Source organism: Rhipicephalus microplus, chromosome 2, assembly GCF_043290135.1.
Source record: "Rhipicephalus microplus isolate Deutch F79 chromosome 2, USDA_Rmic, whole genome shotgun sequence".
In the NCBI taxonomy this organism is placed as follows: domain Eukaryota; kingdom Metazoa; phylum Arthropoda; class Arachnida; order Ixodida; family Ixodidae; genus Rhipicephalus; species Rhipicephalus microplus.
Window position 1 is genome coordinate 279,147,205 of NC_134701.1, and position 23,676 is coordinate 279,170,880.

At 45.8% G+C, this 23,676-nt stretch overlaps 1 protein-coding gene across 1 annotated transcript in view; it reads left to right on the forward strand.

The window, feature by feature from the left end:
- Positions 1–23,026, forward strand: part of LOC119163116 (uncharacterized) — a gene marked incomplete at its 5' end in the record, with an annotated part of 79,631 nt that extends 56,605 nt beyond the window's left edge. The window contains one exon of the mRNA XM_075886006.1: positions 21,077–23,026. Coding sequence (XP_075742121.1) covers positions 21,077–21,567 — 491 coding nt within the window. The remainder of the gene's footprint in view (positions 1–21,076) is intronic.
- Positions 23,027–23,676: the final 650 nt, after the last annotated feature.

Below are 23,676 nucleotides of genomic sequence, written 5' to 3' on the forward strand. Positions count from 1 at the left end.
GTCGTATAGTGCTTGGGAATGCATTGTATATATATGTATTATCGCTACTTTAAAAAAAAAAGACTATATTTCGGTACCAAAGGGGTGCCTTCGCAGTGACTAGTCAACTCAACCCTGATGTCACGAGAAGACAGCAACTCACGATCTACTAGAACCAGTTCTATCATTCGCTGTAAATCACGTGTTGTTCGTGACTTCACGTGAACAACGATGAATGAATTGTCGCCCAGTGATTCCGACATCGATTTCTGTGATTTAGGCTGCATGCAGAACGCAGACTTCGCAAACCTAAGGAACTGTGTTGACTAGTCGTGATAATAAACTTGCCATGATGTTCTAGTGGCTAAGGCACTCAGCTGCTGACCCGCAGGTAGCGGGATCGAATCCTGGCCATTGCGGTCGCAATTGAGACGGAAGAGAAAATGCTAGATGCCCATGTACTTAGATTTAGGTGCACGTTAAAGAACACCAGATGTTCAAAATTTCCGGAGCCCTCCAATATGGTGTCTCTCCTAATCGTATAGTAGTTTTGGGACGTTAAACCCCAGATCTTATTATTACTATCATCGTGATAATGTACATTGCGGTGGGGCTGGTTTGCAGATGCCAACTGACGAAAACTTTAAAATCACAGTAAAGTATTTTGTACGCATTGTCTGGCTCCGGTGTGTAAAAAGCTTTGACAGTGCATATCATGCAAACGAAAAATGTTCCTTTTGCGAAGCTTAAAAATTGTGTCAGTAGGCCTTTAAGTACTACTTAGTTTAAATCAAGAAGAAATGGATATGGGCAGAGCAGATTGCTACGTAGAGATTATAACCGTGGGTCATCAAAACCAGCAGACATTTTTTTAAGAAAACGCAAACGCGCAAGGGAGAGCCAGGAAGTAGGGTGGGCAGATGAGATTGAGAAGTTTGTGGAGATAACATGGCCACAGCAAGCACTCTACCGGGTTGATCGACGGAACGTGGGAGAGGCCTTTGCCCTGCAACGGGTGCAGTCAGACAAATGATGACCCTTTCACAAAAGTCTGCAAAGGGCAGCATGGGAGTCTGTAAGAATGACGACCTCCGATGATCCTAATTGTTCCCGTGCATGCAGCAAAGCAACACCAATTGCTACCGCTCACAAGGTAGCTCTCATCTAAACTACTACGGTTCATGCATGTGCATTCTCACCACGTGTTATATGGAGGAATGTTATAATGCATAATACCTTGCGAGTTAACAATATAGGACTAAAATCAGGACACCCTATTACGCTCTGTGGTACTGAACAGAGCAAAACATATTTGTGCAAACTATATAGAGCTCTTATGTTCAACTAGTTAAGGTTTAAAAAATTGCTTCTCCGAAAAAGGCTTTGCTTAAGCCCGTAAACGAAAGCTATGCAAATGAGAAGCGCTCAAGGGAACTTAAGAAAGCAGAGGAACTTTCAAACTAAACTGGATTTATGAAATGAAATGACGAATTCGGTTATGGTTAAGAGAAAGCAAAGTAATCACTGTACTTTTCACAAGCGTGGTTCGTCCCTGGAAAGACCACGATAAGTTAGATAAGGCGAGCGTAAAACATGCAGCCTATCTCGGAGCTTAATTATTAATTAGTTTAGCAGCACTGAACGACCACGTAGTGGGAATTTTAAAAGAAACTAGAAATTGCGGGGATTGAGGTCTCGGCATGAAACTAAATTATTCGAAAGCTTTCTTTCACTTGCTCCCTTATTGTGACTATATTCGTCCCAGGTGATTTAAATTGTAATTTAGCCGCAGTATTTAACAAAGGCTTTGTAAAACGTGTTTTCCTTTTGCTTTGCAGCGTGCTTATAATGCACTCATATAATTAATTTTTGTTCACATTATACAAACGTTATTGTTTAGGTCAGCGTTTAAGACACACTCTTTTGAAGCTTGCGAACCAGGGTTCGAACTCGAGCACCACCAAGAAAACTTATTTCATTTTATACATTCATTTCTTTATGACAATGACCGTTTCTGCGATCATGCTTGTCTGCCCTTGTCTTCGTGTCTTTTATACAAATGATCATGCAAAATCATCACGCCCTGTTGTCCTCCTCAACGTTAAATCCAGTAAATACTGTTCACGTTCTTCAAACTTTTTGGGCACTCAAAGCAGCTGAACGTTTCATAGACTCGGAGTGTATACTTGCTTTTTAAACTCCAATGATCATCTTTCCCCACCCCTTGAGAAACACGTGTTCTTGTGCTTTAGCTGCGCATTTCTTTTCAACCCCGTTGTTGATTTTTTTTCAAAACTGAGTATGCTTAGTACGCCCTTCTCGTATATCGAAAGAGGGTCAGCACCCTGAACTTTGTGGTTTGTGGCTATGTGACGTGCACCCAGTATCGTTAAGGATAGGATCTTCAAACTTACTAACATCCCTTATCGCACCACATGATGCTATCTCAAGCGTATACATGTGGTGTTTCAGCTAAAAAGCACCGAGTGATAAAAAATTAAACATGAGCGCTACGCGTCTCCGATTAACGCAGTATTCTTCTGAGCCATACAGAGCACGTCTGAATATTTTTGCGGCCCACCAAGCTCGGCAATAAATAAAAATTACGTAATTAACTTTTCATATAGTGACTGTAGATAAAAATCTTCAATACAAAACGTGTAGCGCTCATACATAAATAATAAAGTTTTCCATCTTCAGTGAGATAACTGTGCTGCTTATTTTTTTCCAGCCTAAGTTTTGAGTGCGCAGAAATTTAAAAAAATACCACGTGATTATCGCCTAACAAGTGGCGTTTTTAGTGCCCTCAAATGCAAGTTCGCGGAATTGTCAAAGACTGCTCATGTATGAAGGTCGCTTGAACAGGCCATCGGTGATTACGATGGACATTGAGCGATAGTAGGATGGCCCCATTAAAAATAAAATAGAAAAAAAAGAAGATAGAAGGAACATTCCACGAAAAAGCAGCCTTCACGTGCGAATACGATACGAGGCCTTATAGGCAGCATAGAGATAGCGGCGGCATTTTTTTTTTTCTTGTCAGGCTAACGATAAACATAACGGAAGTGGAGAGGATGAAATTGCGGTGAAGGAAGGATATAAAAAGCACGACGGGAATACGTGGTGCACAGTTCTTTTTCGGGAGCGCTTCGACAAGGGAAAATCAGGGTCTGGAACGATTCGTTTCAGTAATGAAAAACGTGCGAGTATGATTCTCGGCCGAACAAACGGAAACAGAACAGATGCGGCAAGATTATTTCGCAGCTGGCACCCTGTGATTCGGGTAAATAGTTCGACATTGGTGCGAAATTATGAAACTCTCAAGGAGACAGGCACGTTCAGAAAGCCGCGTGAGTGCACAAAAGGTGTGAATGAGTCGCTCAGAACAGACTTGCTCGCTTTCATGGCAGCCCATCCCCATGCAAGCCTGCGTGACGTGAGTGGTGAAACTGGTGTTTCCAGCAGTATTGTTTGGCATATAGACTCAAGAGCGGAGCACTTCACCCCTACCATGTCCACCTGCATCAGCAGTTGGAAGATAGGTATTTTCAAAGACGTCTTGACTTCTGTAATTGGATATTGATACAGGCAGAAGATAATCTCGGCTTCCCGAATAACATTATCTAGTCCAATGAAGCCGGCTTTTCGCGCAATGGTTTAGTCAACCTTCACAACGGCCATTACTGGAGCGCTGCACATCCTAATTGACTGTGGTAGTCAGAACAACAGGTGCAGTGGTCTTTGAGCGTTTAGTGCGGCATTTACGACGGTAAAATTATTGGCCTGGTCTTATTCGACGGAACACTCACCGGAGAACGCTATGTCATGGAAATACTAAATGGCCCACTTAGTGACTTCACCTGCAACCTTCCTCTATAGCGCTGCTTGGGAATATCTGGTTACAGCAAGACGGGGCTCCTCCGCACAGATGTGGGAGGGACTCGAACGTGGCTTGATCGAGAATTTCCTGAGAAATGCATCGACCGTCTTAGGCCTGTAGAGTGGCCCACAAGATCCCCAGATTTGTCTCCGCTAGATTTCTTTTTTATGGGGATACATTAAAGACCACGTCTACACAGCAGTGACTACAACGCCCGCAAGACTGAAGTCTAAATTAGCAGATATGTCCCGCTCCATTTCTCCACGAATGCTACGAAACGCTACAGAAAATGTGCTGACTCGATGTAGACTGCGTATAGGGGCTGATGAAGGGCTGTCTGAGCACGCTATGTATCTGCCCATGGCGTCTCAATAAAAGCGCGTTATATTGCAATTAGGTTGATCTTTTTCTAATGTATACCTAGCTTTCTAATTTTCAAGAATTAGCTACTAGAGCGCTAAACGCTTTTTTTATTCACTCTGCTTATTTGTATGCATCGCGCTCTAACAGACAACTACTAAACATGAGATTCTAAATGGAGACGAAGTACGAGTTAGAAACTTTTGAACCCACAGCCAATCGTGTCATATTACTTGCGAGTATCCAGAACGGCAATCGCACATACTACGATGAAAATATGACGAAAAAATTCCTGTAATTATTCCCATCGTGCTTTCTACTATAGCCTTCCTTCATCACAATTTCCCCCTTTCCCCCTTCGTAATGTTTATCATTAGGCCGAAAAGGCGCTGCGTTGAATACTGCCTACAGTCTCGTATCGCATTCGCACGTGGCAGCCACTTTTTCGTCGATTTGTTTTTCTTCTCTGCTTAATTGTACCATCCTACCATCGCTTAAAGTCCACCGTAGTCACCAATTGCCTTTTCAAGCGACCTTTGTACGTGAGCAGTCTTTGATAATTTATCGAACCTGCATTTGAATAGATTAACAGCGCTTCGAGATAGGAAATAGTGCACTTGAAGTTGTAAAGGACTATGTCTACTTAAAACAGGTAATAACCGCGGAGCCGAACCACGAGACTGAAGTAACTAGAAGAATAAGAATGGGGTGGAGCACATTTGGCAAGCACTCTCATATCATGACAGGTAGATTGCCACTATTCCCCAAGAAGAAGAACAGCTGCATCTTGCCGGTACTTATCTACGGAGGAGAAACCTGGAGACCTACAAAGAGGGTACAGCTTAAATTGAGGACGACGCAGCGAGAAATGGAAAGGAAAATGGTAGCCGTAACCTTAAGAGTCAAGAAGAGAGCAGAGTGGATTAGGGAACAAATTGGGGTTAAGAATATCATAGTTGAAATCAAGAAGAGGAAACGGACATGGGCTGGGCATGTAGCGCGTAGACAGTATAACCGCTGGTCATTAAGAGAACTAACTTGATTCCAAGAGAACGCAAGCGGGTTAGGGGGAGACAGAAGGTTTGGTGGGCAGATGAGACTAAGAAGTTTGCGAGTATAAATTAGCAGCAGCAAGCACAGGACTGAGATGAGTGGCGGCAAATGGGAGAGGCCTTTGTCCTGCAGTGGACGTAGTCAGGCTGATGACGATGATGATGACATTTGATGGCACTGAAAACGCCGCGCGTTAGGCAACACTCATGTGGTATGTTTCTAATTTTTGCGCACTTTAATCAAAGGCTGGGAAAAATTTAAGCAGCGCTGTTATCTCATTGCAAATGGAAAATTTTATTATTTCTGGATAAGCGCTACGAGCTTTGTATTGAAGATTTTTCTTCAGAGTCACTATCTAAAAAGTTAATTAAGTAATCTTGATTAATTGTCGAGCTTAGCGGACTGGAAAAAATATTATGATGGACTCTATGTGGTTTAGAACAATATTGCGTTAATTGGAGACACGTAGCGCTCATTTTTATATTTTTATCACTTGGTGCGTTTTAGTTGAAACATCCTGTATGAAGTGTTCTGCTTTATCATACGTGATTAATTAATTTTTATTCTTGCGTTTATTTCTGACAGTATGTCTTGGTGATGGCTTTTGGTAGGCCTTCGCATCATTTTTGGGGCATCGACAGACGTGACAACGCTCTGCAGTCACTCTAAAATTATCTCGAGTATAGCTGTTCTGTCTGATGCGCCCCAGGCCACAACAGTGGCCGTTTATAGCACTTCTGTGCACCCTCCCTGGCACACGCAGAATTATTCAGTCTTGCCGCCTCTCCTTCTTTGTGCCCCGCCGCGGTGGTCTAGTGGCTAAGGTACTCGGCGGCTGACCCGCAGGTCGCGGGATCGAATCCCGGCTGCAGCGGCTGCATTTCCGATGGAGGCGGAAATGTTGTAGGCCCGTGCCCTCCGATTTGGGTGCAGGTTAAAGAACTCCAGGCGGCCTAAATTTCCGGAGCCCTCCACTATGGCGTCTCTCCTAATCATGTAGTGGTTTTGGGACGTTAAACCCCACATATCAATCAATCTCCTTCTCTTCCTCCTTTCAGGAGTATTGTAGGAAACCAGGTGTTACTATGGTTGATTTTCCGAGTTTTCCTATTTTTGTGATTGATTCTTTCTTTCTTCCTTTCTCTCTTTCTTTCTTTCTTCCTTTCTTTCTTTGTTTTTTTCTTTGTTTTTTCTTTGTTTCTTTCTTTCCTTCTTTCTTTGTTCCAGCCGCCGTGATGATATAGTGGTTACGGCGCCTGATTGCTGACGCGAAGGTCTCACGAAGAGCTGAATTTCGCGGCCATGGCGGCCGTCTTTCCATGAAGCCAGAATGCTTGAGGTTCGTGTATTTAGATATGGGTGCTCGTTAAAGAGCTCGAGATTGTCAAAATACCCAGAGCCTTCCACGACGGCGTCTCTCATGATGATGGCGAGGTTTGATTATGTAAAACCTCAGCTTTGTCTGTTTCTCATTCATCTTATTTCTCTTTATTTTTTAATCATTAATTCTATGAACACCTCATGACAAACATGTTGATTATGTATGGTTGAGACTTGCATTTAACAGCTGTCGCGTGATTCTAGACTCTCGTGAGAAAATCATTATTGTGGGTTTCCGTGGGCCAAAGCGAGACATAGATAAGCAGCTAAGTTGTGGCACGCGTTCAAGAGCACCAGTAAATATCTTTGATTCTATCTGTGTATGTTACGTATCCTCCCAACCTGCGGTCACAGTGTGCAGATGTGAACCACCCTTTCGTAAATTTTGGGTAACTGCAGTAGCGCTAAGAACAAGGCACAATAAAATTATCTGGCACACACGCAACGCTACCCGGTTAAGGTTTTAAGGTGGATTTGTTGGCGTGGCATATTTATATGGTAGCAGGGTGCGTGTACATACGTTGTCTTTCTAGTGTCTTTTTATTAAATGCGAAGCATTTCTTAGCGAACTTCGGCGACTTTGAGTGTATATGATCTATCTAGCTGCTTACGTTTGGGTGCTCTCGTGGTCACCCCCCTTAACTTGGCGTGAATCAAAATTAGCATGGGAGGGTAAGATGGTTTGACGAATATGACCCGCTGCTGAAGAACTCAATGGTGTCACAATCCCGTCACATACGTCGTCAAAAACGTCCCACCAGGCTGTGGCACATACCCGTGGGCGGGTATGTGCCGCTGGTACGTGTGCGGGTATGTGCCACAGGTGATTGACACTTAGCATCTACCCAAAAACAATCAGAACACACTTGGGCTGTTTTAACGTGCGAGTGTTAAGAAATAACCGAAATCGGTAGCGTTGACCCAACGAATGCAAAGAATAAATGTCAGGTTCCCAGTTGGAATTGAACCCAAGCATTCTGTGTGGCAATGAAGCATTTTACCACAGAGCTACATCAGGTCTCGGAACTACTTTTCAAATAGACGTTATACTTCGTGAAACGTCAATAGTTTTTGCAGTGCTGCCTGCTCGATTTTATAATCATTACACACGTGCTCCTTTCATACATCCGTCACGTCGGGTTAACGTCAATTCCGGTTTGTTGCCACGCGCTCAAGTTGATTTATGTCGCAGTGTTTAAGGCCAGGTTCCTCACTAGCATCACCGCTTCATATCAGCTTCTGGTGTTGATAATACGTATGTTCCAGTTAGCATCGTTGCGTAAGTGCAAATAACTGGGTATATAAACACCTGCAACTCTTCAACATATGTTTGTGCGTGCAACTTTTGTACATATACTTAGCGTCATTTAATGGCGTGGTACACAATAAAAAATGGCAACACGGTCACCTTCTCTCCGCATGCTTCGCATAACGTCGATTCCCAGGTACGTGAGATGTGCCGAATTTTTTTTGAGGGCTGCCGTAGTTATTGAAAATGTCATATCAACAAGTCTTATTTGAAACAAACCATTCAGCTAGCAGCTGCTGGCATCACGGTGACGTCCAATAGATAGCTTGTACGTGACGTCATAGTCACAATTTCATATCGTGCTGGTTCACCAACATGACAGCCTTGACGATGTGAAAGCACCGTAATCACATCGCGTCTGACCAGCTATTCTATAATAGGGATGCGGCCGATATGCTATTGGCCTAAATGCGTCAATAAAAAAATAACTTACAAGTGACTTACACGTTTTAGTGACGTCACAGAAGCCATCTATTACGCAGTCACGTTATGGCATAAAAGTTTTGTGTGTGCACGCACTTGTCGTTGCCTTTAGCGTAGAGACGTGAGAAAGGAACGATCTGTGGCTAGGCGTTATTGCGAATTTGGTGCGCGCCCTTATTGGACTCATCTCGCACTCAGCACGCTTCGTCCGAGCCAGTAAACGACGACAAAAGTGAGACGAGGCACCAGCGTCGTAAGAACACTGGCGGGAGTGGAACTTTTACGAGACGGCAGTATCGTGAGGGGAATTTCGATCGTCAGCGTGATAGCCCCTTCCATACCAAAATAAAACTGAGCAAAAAATATGATCCCGAGTGTACCCAGGGTCTTATAGGCTTACCCCCTCTTCATTTCTATATAAGATTCTTTTTCATTTTTTTTTTGTCTCCACTGAAGTTCTTGTAGAGTAGTTCTGCTCACCGAAATGTTCTTCAAAAAGTTTGCCTTGTTTTATTTTGTGTCGGACCCTGTCTAAACTCTGCCATGCGATGTTCTACGATGGAATCGGTAACTTCTAATCACCCTAGAGCAGTTTATATGCAAAGCTTCAAAAAAGATTATTGTTAAGGTTGGTTGTTTACGCCTTTAACGCTCCCACCCACGTTGAATATTTTAGCTTTTGTTATCGATGGCAACTGTATTAACTTTTTCAACTTGTTCTTGAATAATGCAAAACAGAGCTGGTTTTACATTTAATTTTTTAATACGATCACATGAATGGAAGTGATGGTGAAGTTTGCGTCACTCTATATAATTCACATCTTTTTTAAATCACCAGCGTTGTTCAATGCGAAACATTTCTTACCACACTGCAAGCTCTTTTAGGGTTTCTATCTACTCATCTAGCCACCTACATCTGGATGCTTTCGTAATTGCCTCATTAAATTGATGTAGACGAACAATTAGTATGAGAGGGTAAGATGATTGAACAAAAACGCCCCACTGTTCAAAACATGAATAACATGAATATACTACTGCACAACCACATATACGTGGTGAAGCCCCTTTCGCCTGACACGTGTGGCGTATACCACAGGCCGCAGAATGTGTGTAGACGCCAAAGGTGATTATCAGTTTATATCTACCCAGAACAGCGAGAATAGACATCGGCAATTTAAATTGAGAGTTTATAAAAAATGTAATCAGCAGCATTCACTCGACGAAAGCAAAAAATAAATATCAAGGTCCCAGCAGAAATCGAGCCCAACATTCTGCGTGCCAATTAAGTATTCTACCACGGAACCACACCATGTCTAGGTAAGGATTTTGAAAGTGACCGTGCGCATGCGTAATATTCGTGAAACATAAGTTGTGGTTGTAGTGCTGGCTATCTAATTTTATAAAGTTACATATGTACGCATTTCATACAGGCATCAGGTATGGCTTAACGTCGAATGTATATTTCGCGCCATTTACTGATGTTGATTGAAGAAGCTCTAGCCAGGGCTACCATTCTCGCAAGCAGAAATGAATATTTGGACGACAGAACGCATTCTGCGTTTTGTTCTCCAAAAAAAGAAAGAATAAAAAAGAAGCATGGTTACCTAAAACCAAAAATGAACATGTAATGAAAAGCATAAAACCAGACTGAAGAATGGCAATAAATTACATGGCAAGGAACAGTTCGTCTGCGGGAATCCTCTTTAAAATAAAAGGTTAACACATCTCTGCCGAAGTTCTACTCACAGTGTATGATACGTTACTGCTTGCAATGAGCGCATGGCTGCTCACCCCGACTAGCCGCGCCCACAATATATATATATATATATATATATATATATATATATATATATATATATATATATTGGGGAGGTATTTGCTTTTTGCTGAAAACACTTGTCGGGTCACGGTCCCAGTCACTTTCGTAATGTGAAGGGGCGATAACCGAAACATTCTCGCTTGCGGGAAAGGCAAAGAGAAGTACTATCGGATGCTCTGTAAAGTCTTTATTGAAAGATTTTCTAAGAATGCATAGCTAAATTTTTGCTAGCACATTTTACAGTACTTTCATTTCGAAGACGAATTTCAGTGGTTAACCTATACAAAATCTTGGGTCCAACTTCATTGTCTAAATAAATGTACGTGGAAAATTAGTCGCCTCAAAAGCTGTATATTTCTCTAACTTAGATTTCTCACAACCGACCACAAATGCTAGATACACAGTATAATACAATCCTTTTACTATGTACTGATCTATCATTCTAGTTTGAATCAATATTTAACTATTATTACTATTGTTACGCACAAGGAGGACCAGGACGTATACGGCTGAAGGGGGCCGTTTATTTTGGTCGCGAAGAGAAGCGCCGGAGCGGCCAACAGGCTGATGATCGCAGTCTCGTCGTCTTCTTTTTCTTCCTCCAGCTCTTGGGGCAGTCAGCATGTTCACCCATCTTCTTTTTCTTCCAAGGCATGCGTAACATTCCTCCCCTCGCAGACGAAGCCCGCCGGGCGAGGTAACCGATTCACCTTGGTGTGTACAACTTTAGTCGAGCGACATGGACTACTTGGGTTTTAGCGGCTCTTCTACCACTTCTCGTGAGGCGAGCTATTGTGTATGTGACTTCCGTGACTTTGTCGAGAACGACAAACGGTCCGTCGTACGTGGCCAAGAACTTTCGGCATAACCCGCGTCTTCGTACCGGAGTCCACAGCCACACTAAGTCGCCTGGGTGGTAAGTTACAGGCCGGTGGCGGACGTCATAGCGTACCTTCGATTTTTCCTGTGATGCCAAAGTGCGTAGACGAGCAATACGACGCGCTTCTTCTGCAAGGCAGAGGATTTCGGTGACTGAGAGGTTCTCGTGCGCCGAGAATGGCAAAACTGTGTCGAGTGTGTACCGTGGCGGTCGTGCGTACATCAAGAAAAAGGGGCTATAGCCTGTTGTCTCGTGCTTAGCGGTATTGAACGCGTACGTTATAAATGGTAACACGTCATCCCAGTTCTTGTGGTCGGATGCCACATACATAGAGAGCATGTTTACAATTGTTCGGTTGGTACGCTCCGTGAGCCCATTTGTTTGCGGATGGTATGGCGACGAGTGACGAAGGCGGGACTCACTCAATCGAAGCAGCTCTTCTACTATGTCTGCCGTAAATTGTCGCCCACGATCACTGATGATCACCTGAGGTGGGCCATGTCGGAGGATAACGTGCTGCAGCAGGAACACAGAGACGTCGCTGGCAGTTGCGGTTGGTATGGCCGCCGTCTCGCAGTAGCGCGTGAGGTAATCGACACATACAATTATCCAGCGATTTCCCTTAGCCGACTTTGGAAAAGGGCCCATGAGGTCAATGCCCACCTGTTGGAAAGGTGTGCTTGGAGGTGGCAAGGGCTGTAGAAAACCAGCCGGAGCAGTAGACGGGTGTTTGTGGCGTTGACACTGTGTGCAGCTGGCCACATACGCCTCGACTGACTGTCGCATTCGTGGCCAATAAAAGCGTTCCTTAGCACGGTAAAGCGTCCGCGCAGAACCTAAATGTCCAGACGTAGGATCATCGTGCATCACACCTAAAATCGCTGTCCGAAGGGTTTCTGGCACTACCAGGAGGAAACGTGCACCAGTGCTGGAAAAGTTCTTCTTATATAGGAGTCCGTTGCGTACACAGAAATGGCATGCCGTAGGAGCTGTGCAAAGCGATGATAGCCTGGTGTCCTTTCGCTGTTCATCTTTGAAAGTACTGAGGTCGGGAAACTTCGGTGACACAGAAGCTACGAGGTGATCGAGGTCATCGGCGTCACACTCTGTAGTGCTCAGTGGCATGCGCGAAAGGCAATCTGCGTCGGCGTGTCGTCGACCACTTTTGTACGAGACTATGAAGTTATACTCTTGGAGCCGAAGTGCCCAGCGCGCTAGACGGCCGCAAGGATCCCGAAGGTTGACGAGCCAACACAATGAGTGGTGGTCGGTGACAACTGTAAAAGGGCGTCCGTATAAGTAAGACCGAAACCGCTGAATCGCAAATACTACCGCGAGGCATTCTTGTTCTGTTACAGTGTAATTCTGTTCGGGCCTACTCAAGGAGCGACTTGCGTATGCAATCACGTGCTCGCGGTTACCATAGCGTTGAACTAGGACGGCACCAATTCCTACGCCGCTGGCATCTGTGTGCAGTTCGGTTGGAGCTGATGGGTTGAAGTGTTGAAGAACAGGCCGCGACGTCAGGAGGAACTTCAGTTGACGAAAAGAGGAGTCGCACTCCTGAGTCCACTCGAAGGGAGTATTCTTCCGTAGCAAACATGTCAGCGGATACGCGACATCGGCAAATTTGGGTATAAAGCGGCGAAAATAGGAGCAAAGCCCCAAAAAACTGCGGAGCTCCTTCACACAGCGCGGCACATTGAATGCTTCAACGGCTGCTGTCTTTTGGGGATCTGGACGGATGCCCTCCTGATCGACTAGGTGCCCGAGAACAAGGGTTTGTCGGTCTCCGAAGTGGCATTTCTTTGAGTTAAGAACAAGGCCAGCGTTTCTTATGCAAGTCAGTACAGTATCAAGACGTGAATTGTGTTCGCTGAAGGTGCGGCCAAAGATGACGACGTCGTCGAGATAGCACATGCAAATGCTCCACTTCAAGCCACGAAGAACAGTGTCCATAAATCGCTCGAAGGTCGCCGGCGCGTTGCACAGTCCAAATGGCATCACGTTGAATTCAAAAAGGCCGTCAGGTGTTACAAAGGCTGTCTTTTCTTTATGTTCAGGATGCATGGGAATTTGCCAGTAGCCCGATCTTAAGTCTACAGAGGAAAAGTAAGAGGCCGAATGCAGACAGTCTATGGCATCATCAATACGTGGAAGTGGGTACACGTCTTTTTTTGTTACAGCATTCAATCGGCGATAATCGACGCAAAATCTCCAGGATCCGTCTTTCTTTTTAACGAGAATTACTGGAGCTGCCCATGGACTTACTGACTCTTGAATGATACCGTTTTCAATCATTTCGTTCACCTGCTCATTAATAATCCGCCGCTCGGATGGCGAAACACGGTATGGCTTTTGTCTAATCGGATTGGCCAAACCCGTGTTGATAGTGTGACATGTTCGAGAAGCAGGGATTAGGGGCGCTTTGTCTTTCTGCGCAAAGTCGAATGCAGAGACGTGCTTCGAAAGTACATTGACCAATGTTCGGCGTTCACTTGTGCTCAGCGACTTATTCACCATTGGCAGAAGAGCCGTTTCGAAACTGTGACTACGATGCTCTTCCGGCGCATCTCTAAGCTCGGTCACCAGCAAGGCCTCGTGTTGTCCACTCATGACGGCTAACTTTAGACCATCTGGTAACATCACGGGTTCTGTAGAGCAATTGACAGTCCATAAACCAGCGCGTCCACGTCTGATCGACACCACACAATGTGGGATCAACACATTCTTTTTCATGCAGTTGGTGTACACTGGTTCTACGTTGGCATCAAAGCTGGCGGAATAGCTGTCGCTGCAACCAACAGGTACACGAACGGTTGATAACGGTGGTATGATAGTGTCGCCACAGACACACAATGCCGTCTCACCATCCACAGGGTTTTCCAAGAGTGCTGGCGGAACGTGATCACTCAAGACTATTGTTCCTGTGCGGCAGTCGACAGTCGCACCACACTCCCTCAAAAAGTCCATACCCAAAATAACATCATGTGTCGCCTGCGGAATAATCACGAACTCCGTTGGGATAACACGGCCTCCGAGAAATACGTTAGCTTGACACACACCAACAGGATGCAGTGCCTCCCCACTCACTCCGCAAAACTTCGCAGCTTGATTCCACCTAAATAATACCTTCCGCCCCAAGGTATCTTTAAAACACGCACTCATGACCGAAATGGTTGCCCCCGTATCCACCAAAGCCATCACAGGCACACCGTCAACAAAAACACGTACTTTGTTCTTGAGCATCAACACAGGAGGTATTTCTGATGTTAGCACGTCTCCGGCGACCTCACCTCCATCGGCCGCGCTTGCTAGTTTTCCTGTGGCAGAGGAGACGTGTTGCGGCGCCGTGGTGAAGGAGAACGGGGAACACGAGGCGGTGGAGGCGTCAAGCTCCTGTCAGATGTAGGGGAGTGGTTCCGGAAGCTGCGTGTCCAGTAGTCGTCGCGAGGCAGCAGGTGTGTTGCATTAGGGTCATCGTACGGTCGATCAGACGATCGTGTGAAGTGTTGTGGTGGGCCATAGCACGTTGCTCGCGGGTCATCTCGAAGTCGTTCGGAAGGCCGTGCAAAGTTTGGTGGGTAGCCATACCGTGGGGCTACACGTCGACGGTTGCAAAATCGCGAAATATGTCCTGGTACACCACAGGAGTAGCAAACTGGGAGAGGCCGAAACTCTCTTTGTTCGTCGATGAATCGAACATCGTCTTCTCTGGCGGAGTGGGTCGGTTCGTTCCGTATATCATAGGGATAGACTGGGCGTCGTGAAGAAGGCGGACGCTGGGGGCGTCGGTCATGGCGAGGAGCTGGCAACCGTGGTGCTCTTCTTGGCTGTGGGGGTGCGCTATACTCAACAGCTGCTGCACTAACCATCGATTGCCAAGGGGTCGTAGAAGGCGGCGGCGCAGTCACAGCCTCACGTGGCACATATACCGAATGTTGGTCGTTTACAGAATGGTGATCAACTGCTGAATGCGTCTGTTCTCTATAGCGAAAAAGTTCTTCGCGAACAATCTCTCGAATCGTCGAGGACAGGTCTGGGCAGGTGCTCGTGTCGATGCTGGCAACCGTTGTAACATTTGTGAGCCGGCCGAACTTTGGAGCAATCCTGCGCATTTTCAGCTGTTCGAAAGTTCGGCAATGCCGAATCACGTCGGACACCGAGCTCAGGTGCTCTTTTCCGATTAGAAAATTATATACATCTTCGGCTATGCCTTTCAGCAAATGCCCTACTTTGTCGTCTTCTGACATCTGATCATTGACCACCTTGCAGAGCTTCAGCACATCCTCTATATACGTGGTACATGTCTCACCTGGAAGCTGCGCGCGTTGAGACAATGTCTGCTCTGCCCGCTTCCTTTTGACGCTCGAGTCGCCGAAACACGCTTTCAGCTCTGCAACAAAAACGTCCCACGTCGTCAGTGTGTCCTCGTGGTTTTCATACCACACGAGCGCAGTATCCGTAAGGCAGAAGACCGCATTGCTTAGCTGAGCGGCGGCATCCCAGCCGTTGGACTTGCTGACTCGCTTGTACTGGACGAGCCACGCGTCGACATCCTCTCCCGATTTTCCTCCAAAGGTTGGCGGGACTCGGTAGTAGGGCACGGAACCCATTGGAGTTGGCCTTGAAGCGTTAGATGGGTGATCTTGGGCCATTACGATCGGTGCAGGCGGGAGTCCGGCAAGGCGGCGGCTGCGGCGTAGTCCAGGTAGTGAAGCTCCCGTCGTTGGGCTTGTCTTACCCAGCACGCTTCCACCAATCTGTTACGCACAAGGAGGACCAGGACGTATACGGCTGAAGGGGGCCGTTTATTTTGGTCGCGAAGAGAAGCGCCGGAGCGGCCAACAGGCTGATGATCGCAGTCTCGTCGTCTTCTTTTTCTTCCTCCAGCTCTTGGGGCAGTCAGCATGTTCACCCATCTTCTTTTTCTTCCAAGGCATGCGTAACACTATGATTGAAGAGGTATATGGAATTACCTTAGTTGCAAAGAAATTGTTACCTTAATTTTTCGGAACTTGTATGTATAATGGATATTATATGTTTCCCAATAGATATAACATCCATTATACATACAAGTTCCGAAAAATTAAGGTAACAATTTCTTTGAAACTAAGGTAATTCCATATACCTCTTCACTGGGAACAGGAAAAGTGTCACAGTGGCCTAAAACCATGGAGTGAAGCTGTGTTATCAATATTGAGTGTTACGCCGCATTTACGTATACTAATATTAAATTTTGTTGCTGTTGTTTTGACTTATGAGCGTATATAATAAATCATTTTTAGTTTTTTCACTATTCAAAAAGATCGCTCCGCCGCAGTGGTCTAGTGGCTAAAGTACTCGGCTCCACAGGTCGCGGGATCGAATCCCGAATGCGGCGGCTGCATTTCAAATGGAGGCGGAAATGCTGTAGGCCCATGTGCTCAGATTTGGGCGCGCGTTAAAAAAACCCCAGGTGGTCGAAATTTCCGGAGCCCTCCGCTACGGTGTCTCTCATTATCATATGGTGGTTTTGGGACGTTAAAACCAACATATTAATCAATATCAGTTATTCAAAAAGATCGTTCGAACATAGCAGCGTTTTTTAGTCAAAATAAGACGATCGCTTTTTTTAGGTGGAGGGAAGAAAATGCAGATTTTAATGGGTAAAGAACGCCCCCGTTGAGCAAATTGTTGATGCGCGTAAACTGTGAAATTTTCACTTTTTTTGCGAATCAATATACCAGATGCTTACAATCGAGAAATTGATAAAATGGCAGAGAGTCGCTTGCGCATTGGAGCAAGAACTAGCAAAATAATTAAGATTAGCTTGATAAATTATCCGTTCAACAACGGTAGTTGGCACCTAATCTAACCTAGCTTAATCTGACTAGTGAATTTCGTAAGCATTCTGACTGACAATGCCGTTGAAGCCCATGAAGAAAGCAGCGGAAAAATAAATGCAGACTATAGCTTCGAGCATAGGGTGCATCATTGCAGTTTGCGCAAAAAGTACCATATCAAACCTTGAGCATTCAAAAACTGTACGGTGGTTTGGCGAGCTTGCCAGTTGGCAGTTGACCACATGAACTTGCCTCAATCGCAACCGCCAACTGCTCTCATGCTTTCAAAACTCCATAGAATGTTAAACAAAATTGGGAGGCTGCTCGGGTATTTACTTTTGTAAATACGCGATAGCGTAATCGCGCTCCATGCACAGCGCTTTCTCGATTGCTATAGCCTAGATCCATTCTCGGTCAGTGCCACAACTGCGGCGTATAGGGAGACGAACGACTGACTGCGCGCGCAACACTGACCGTTTCCCACTATCCTAGAATGCTGGCTTTATTTCATTATTTCTTGTATTGATACTCATCGGCTTACTTCCGATAGAGTTTTAAGTGGCCACCACAATTCTTCCTTTTGTGAATTGATTGGTTGATATGCAGGGTTTAACGTCCCAAAGCCACCATATGATTACGAGGGACGCCGTAGTGGAGGGCTCCGGAAATTTCGACCACCTGGGGTTCTTTGACGTGCACCCAAATCTGCGCACACGGACCTACAACATTTCCGCCTGCATCGGAAATGCAGCCGCCAGAGCCGGGATTCGAACCCGCGACCTGCGGGTCAGCATCCGAGTACCTTGGCCACTAGACCACCGTGGCGGGGTCCTTTTGTGAATCAGCGAAGAGTCCGTATAAGTCTACACGTGAAGCCATGCAGCTAATCACTTTGTTGACGTTTTTGCAGCTGCTGATGATTAGGTGCCTTTCAGTGCCTTGTGATGGTTGAACCTTTAAAACACGAACTCGTTGCACACTTCCCTTGTTTTGACGCCTGGTGTGATTCTACGCTTCTGCCACGACGTGCGTTAAGAAAACTCCACTATATGGCATTTATACAGTGCTTTTTTTTAAGCAGTTTCGGGACATGGCGTAGCTCTGTGGCAGAACAACTATTTGCCACGAAGACGGCCTAGGTGCGATTGTCATTCAAGCCATAGCCTTTTATTATTTCAGCAAGATGGCAAGTTGGACCAGTTGGCCCAACTTCTATTTTATTTGCAACTTTCTCAATTTTATGGACATGAACAAGAGGACTTTTCGCTTACAACCTACGATGCCGACGCCAACACCAACGCCGGAGTTGACTGCGAAATGAGCCATTTAACAATATCGCGTTAAAAGTAAAATGCTGTCATATGACTACTCATGCCCATAAATTATCGTATTACCATGTTTGAAAGACAAAGGTGTAGGGAAAAGTAAGATATAAATCTTGCAAGAAAAAAATTCAATAACCGTTCAGGAGCGGGGAAGATTGTAGGGCTGACCCCCCCCCCCCCCAACTTTTTTTCAATTTCGCATTTTTTATTGTGTACGCACACTACAAACACACGCACGAACCCACACAGGGTATGGCTGAACCCCCTCCGTCACCACCAACACCCCCGAAAAACATTTCTGGCAATGTTCGTGAAACCGTAAAATAGTAAGCTGAATATTATAGGCACACCGATGTTTTACACAAGCAGTGAATAATCACAGCTCATGTTTCTCACGTGGTTTTGTATACAGTTCCATGACATGCATGGCAAACACATTATTGGCGTGTTCATTTTGTTGTCAGGTGTGGTTACAACTAAGGTGGTTGTCGTTTTCTGCCTCAGCGCAGAGTTGGCATGGTCGCTCGTCAGCTTTCTACCCTCTCACTGTTAAAGTTTTAGCATTCGCAACAACATTGAACAAGTTAGCGCCTGTGTCTGTCACGTATTTCTTTGTCCATCTTTTTCTGTGCTCTATAAAATTGCAGTTGCTTATCAGTCGCGCCCAGCGACAGGCGCCTGGTTTGGTCGCCTCGAGAGCAGACTATATACGAGCGACGAAAGGCACTTATTCCAGGGCAGCCAAAGCAAGCTTAGGGCCTTAGCTGTGGCGCTTGAGTTCTAGCAATTAGACATGGTCTGTGGCTGGATGTGGTATAGGACTATACTTTGTATATGCCAAGGGACAACCTGTAGCTTAAAACAAGAAGGCTACGCTAAGCCACAATGACCAACCAGCTTCGCTGTTTCTCAAGCTTTATACGCCTACTTATTTCTTGTTCAGTACAACTTGAAAGTAATCATATGCCTCTACGCTTTGTCTGAACGCTGACCGTGAGCTCCTGAAGTAAGAGATTCACCAGAAGATTACGGAAGGCTCAATTAGTATCGAAATGACGTGGCGGAAACCTCCTAGCACGCAGCAATGCAGTTGTGCGGTACACAGCATGTTTTTCACTCTCTGCTACGGAGGTGGCATAGGAATTCAACGGTTGCTCTTGAAAGTATTTTTGGCTCCTAATTTTCATCGCGAATAGCTCGTAGGTGTATACCACGAACGTTACGACAGGTGCTTTGTCATCGTGTGTGAAGGGTGGTAACTATACGTTTTTCTATTCAAGTCAAGCTTGACGACAAGATTCCGTGATCTCAAGAGTCATATTCTACTTATTTAGGATCGCGTTCCATAGGATAAGTTTTCTAGTTACCCTCGAATTATCTGTGAATGCGCAATACTTCCTTGACCATGCATGGCTTACACGGCAACGCACAAGAAAACACATAATTTTACACTAGCGCCGGCCTCCGCCGCGGCTGCAGTCACTGTTGCCGATCGGCGGCGTCAGATGCCGCTGGGAGGCGGCACTCACAAGCGACGAGCTGGCCGACCAGCTTTGGGCCGTCCGGCAAGCTGAAGATGCCGCCCGGGTGCAAGGACTTCGAGCGATCACCGGAGGCATAGAGTTTCCCACAATACTTACTAGAGGGAACTGTGGCGCTAGTATCTATGGGAGCTACAACGCACGGCGCTTCAGCGAGCATGGGAATGATGGGTAGTACACACATTTGTCTAATATTAGTACTTCTGGCCTGCTTTTGGCTCCGTGTGTGTTCGTGTGGCTTGGAGCTCTTTTCTTACAAAACAAGTATTAGCAAATAATCAGCGGTTGCGCTCCACCATTTTATTTTTTAACCTTTCCAAATTGGCTCACGAAGTTCAAAAGGGTTCAATCTTTCTTTCAAAACAAAACCGAAACACAGCAATAAACGGAGCCGCAAGTACGATTCGCCGCCCGCAAGTACGAAGAGGCAAATGTGTGTACTACCCATCATTCCCATGGTCGCTGAACGATCGCAGCGCCAGAGTGCCCTCTAGTTAATTTTGAGAAACTCTATAACCTGAGGCACCGCCATCATAATCAACGGAGAGTGGGAAGAGAAAAGGGTTAATCCCCTCTCCCCCCCCTCGCCCCGGTAAAACTGCCGGACTTTAAATAAATTGTATTCATTCATAGCGTTCTTTCTTCTTTTTTTTTGAAGGGGGGGGGGGGAATCTGAGGAATATACCACCTGGACAGTGCATAATGCGTGAATATTTCTGTGGGATTTACGTCACGCATTTGATGCGACAGCGTATTCAGCCTATAGTTACTACTTTTCATGACTATATTATAATTGCCTTAGCTTTTCTCGACGTTTGCATCTTATATTCGTTATGAGCTTTGCCTTTCTGTTATGCTGATATTCAGATACAACACGAAAGCGAGATAACACAAGGACGATTCATTGAGCAGCTTGTCTTTATACTCCACGCACGGGGCGTTGCAGTGACGTTTCCAAGTTAAAGCACCACTTAGGTATTTAGCGCGTATTCAGTCAGAGGCTACGTAAAGACAGGGGCAAAAAATGCGTTTTTTTTCCTGTCTTCACGTGGTTCCTGATTAGTTACGTGTTTCAATTCATACAAGTGACATTTCTCGCCAACTCGCCCAATCAGCTTCTCTCTTAAAACGTCAATGATAAGGCCCGCCTAAAGCGTATACGTAGATCAGTTTTTGAAACTGTCCACCAGCTTTCCTGTGACATTCCCTTAACTCTTTGTCCACGATTTCAGGCGCATACTTTCGCCGAGTTTTTCATTGCAATTACACACCCTAACGTTCATTTTTTTCCTGTGGTTTCAGGTTCGTCTCCCAACGGCGTCAGCAGCGGATCCTCGGCTGTGGGCGATGACAACTCCAGCGGCGTCGGCAAGCGGGTTCGCACGGCTTTCACGAGTACCCAGCTGCTGGAACTGGAGCGCGAGTTCACCTCCAACATGTACCTGTCGCGACTGCGGCGCATCGAGATCGCCACCTACCTCAAGCTGTCCGAGAAGCAGGTCAAGATCTGGTTCCAGAACAGGCGCGTCAAGTACAAGAAGGAGAGCAGCCACGGACGCCGGCAGCTGCCGCCCAATCACCAGTGCCGCTGCAGCGCCGCGCTGCGCTTTGCCAGGGGACGGGACGTGTCGCCTTCGACCAAGTTCGAGGCCGCGGCGAAGGACACCGTGTCGTCGACACCGCCGCGAGACAGCGACGATGACGGTGAACTGAACGTGTGCAGCTCGTCGCAGGACTCGGCCGACGCTTGTGCACACGCGATGAACACGGACTGCGAGGAGAGCGACGGTTGATCGCGGTGCGTCTTCGAGTGGTAGGCGTCTTGTCAGGTTAGCACGCCCAGCATAGTCGCCAAGTTGGTCGTGCCGCACCGTGTGTTTCGTATCTACAGAAGCTACGTTCGCTTGACGCTTCTTGAACTCTTTGCTCACAAATGACTGGCGCTGAGAAGATGTGTTGTCTACTGTGAATGGGCCATAGCACTGATAATTTTTTTGTCAGATGATTTGCCCGCGAGTGACGTAGACGGTGCGGGGGGGACCTTAATCCAATCATGGTGCACTCGGCGAAAACAAAACACAAACAGTTAACGCAAAAGACGTTAAAATCTAGAATATATTTGAATAAAGAGGTAACAAGCTGCGCGCAATTATTCCACGTTTCTCTAATATTCTACAGGTCTTGTGATGTAATCCAAGCCGCGGCGGTCGCATTTTCGATGACGGCAGAAATGCTGTAGGCCCCTGTGATCGGATTTGGGTGCACGTTAAAGAACAACAGGTGGTCAAAATTTCCGGATCCCTTCACTACGGCGTCTCTCATAATCATATGGTGGTTTTGACATGTTAAATCTCAACATTTATTATTTTTTACTATTCCGTGGATACAAGCTGCTGCCACATATTAATCTATTTTCGAACACTTTCAAATATTGATGTAGGAGTGAATAACTGTTTGTAATGAAAGTGAGTGCAACATTGTTTGATGCTCACATCGAGGCATGGTGACGCTGAAACGGCACTTCGGACCGTAAGTCACTTTCGTGATAGTGGGTGCCTGAAGTTCGGGGCACTGGAGTGTTCACTCTTGATAACGAATGTGTGGTCTCAAGTAGGCTGACCTAGAGGGGCCCAAAGTTGGATACCTACACCTTTGAGAACATTTTACGCCTTTCGCTTGTACCACCTATGAATCTACTAGGCGACCATACCTTTACAACGTTACACTGCGGACGTTTGGCGCCTGTGAAAGTGATCTACTACTTCGCTGTCATCGCTACGAACGTTTAGAGCTCCGGAATGTATGCTATGAGAAACGAAGAGTACGCTACACGGTGAACGCTGTTACGGAGAAAGAAAGAGCTGACACTTGTCTCGGAAAGTGTTTTGGAAGAAAATCGCACACAAAGCAATCCCTTAATCCACGAGCAAGCTGACAAATGCACATATTTGTGAATCATGAAAGTGCTGTTCCGGTACTGCGCTTTAAAAAAAATAGGCATTTCGTGTGTGAATAAAGACGTCGGACAATTTTTTGTACAAGGATCATTTCCTAGTGCCGACCTTTGCACCTCGCACAGGAGTTACGAAGTGCTCAGAATGTGCTTGTATGGACATCTTTTGTGGAGTAGTTTAACGTTAGTTTAACGTTGAATACTGACAGCAACATATAGGAAGACTAACTCGTTTTGATTATAACTTATCAATGTACCCATGTTCTCCAAAATAAAAAAAATTATTTGACGATGATGGACATTTGAAGTTTTCAGCTATGTGTTATTGAGGGTAATGATGGCATAGAACCAGAGTATCGATCAAGAACTCTTGCTATACAAGTCGAGTGAAGATATGTCTGCAAGTAGGAATGTTATTTGGCTCCGTGCTAACCTGTACATAGTTATCTTTAACACTCTTTCACAAGTACTTTTCGAAAAATTACTGACGCCCTTTTCAGAGGTGAGTTTGTTATTCCATACAAATCTCCTGTATACAGAGACTGCTCTGAGCAAGTGTGCCAGTCAGAGCGATAAGCTATTGCATGTGCTGACTATATACTGTATTTTGATATTAAAGCCAATTTTCTCGCGGCGCACCTACTGACATCGACACTAACGTGACGTCAGGCTATACAGTACTAATCCTGGTGACTTCACGTAGTAGTCTGGCTAGTTGTGATAACGTCCACCACCAAAACACGCACACACGCACACACACACGCGTGCGCACACACAAACAAACAAACAAACAAAATTGCAGCTTGCGCGCCACCTTCTCGATCGTCTGCTTGCGCCATGCGGTCACATGGTCACTGTCATCCAGCGTATACCTGTGAACCGAGGTAGGGGAGTGTGGAATAGTGTACGCGCACACGAATACAATATATACGCTTATAGAGGCCAAGTG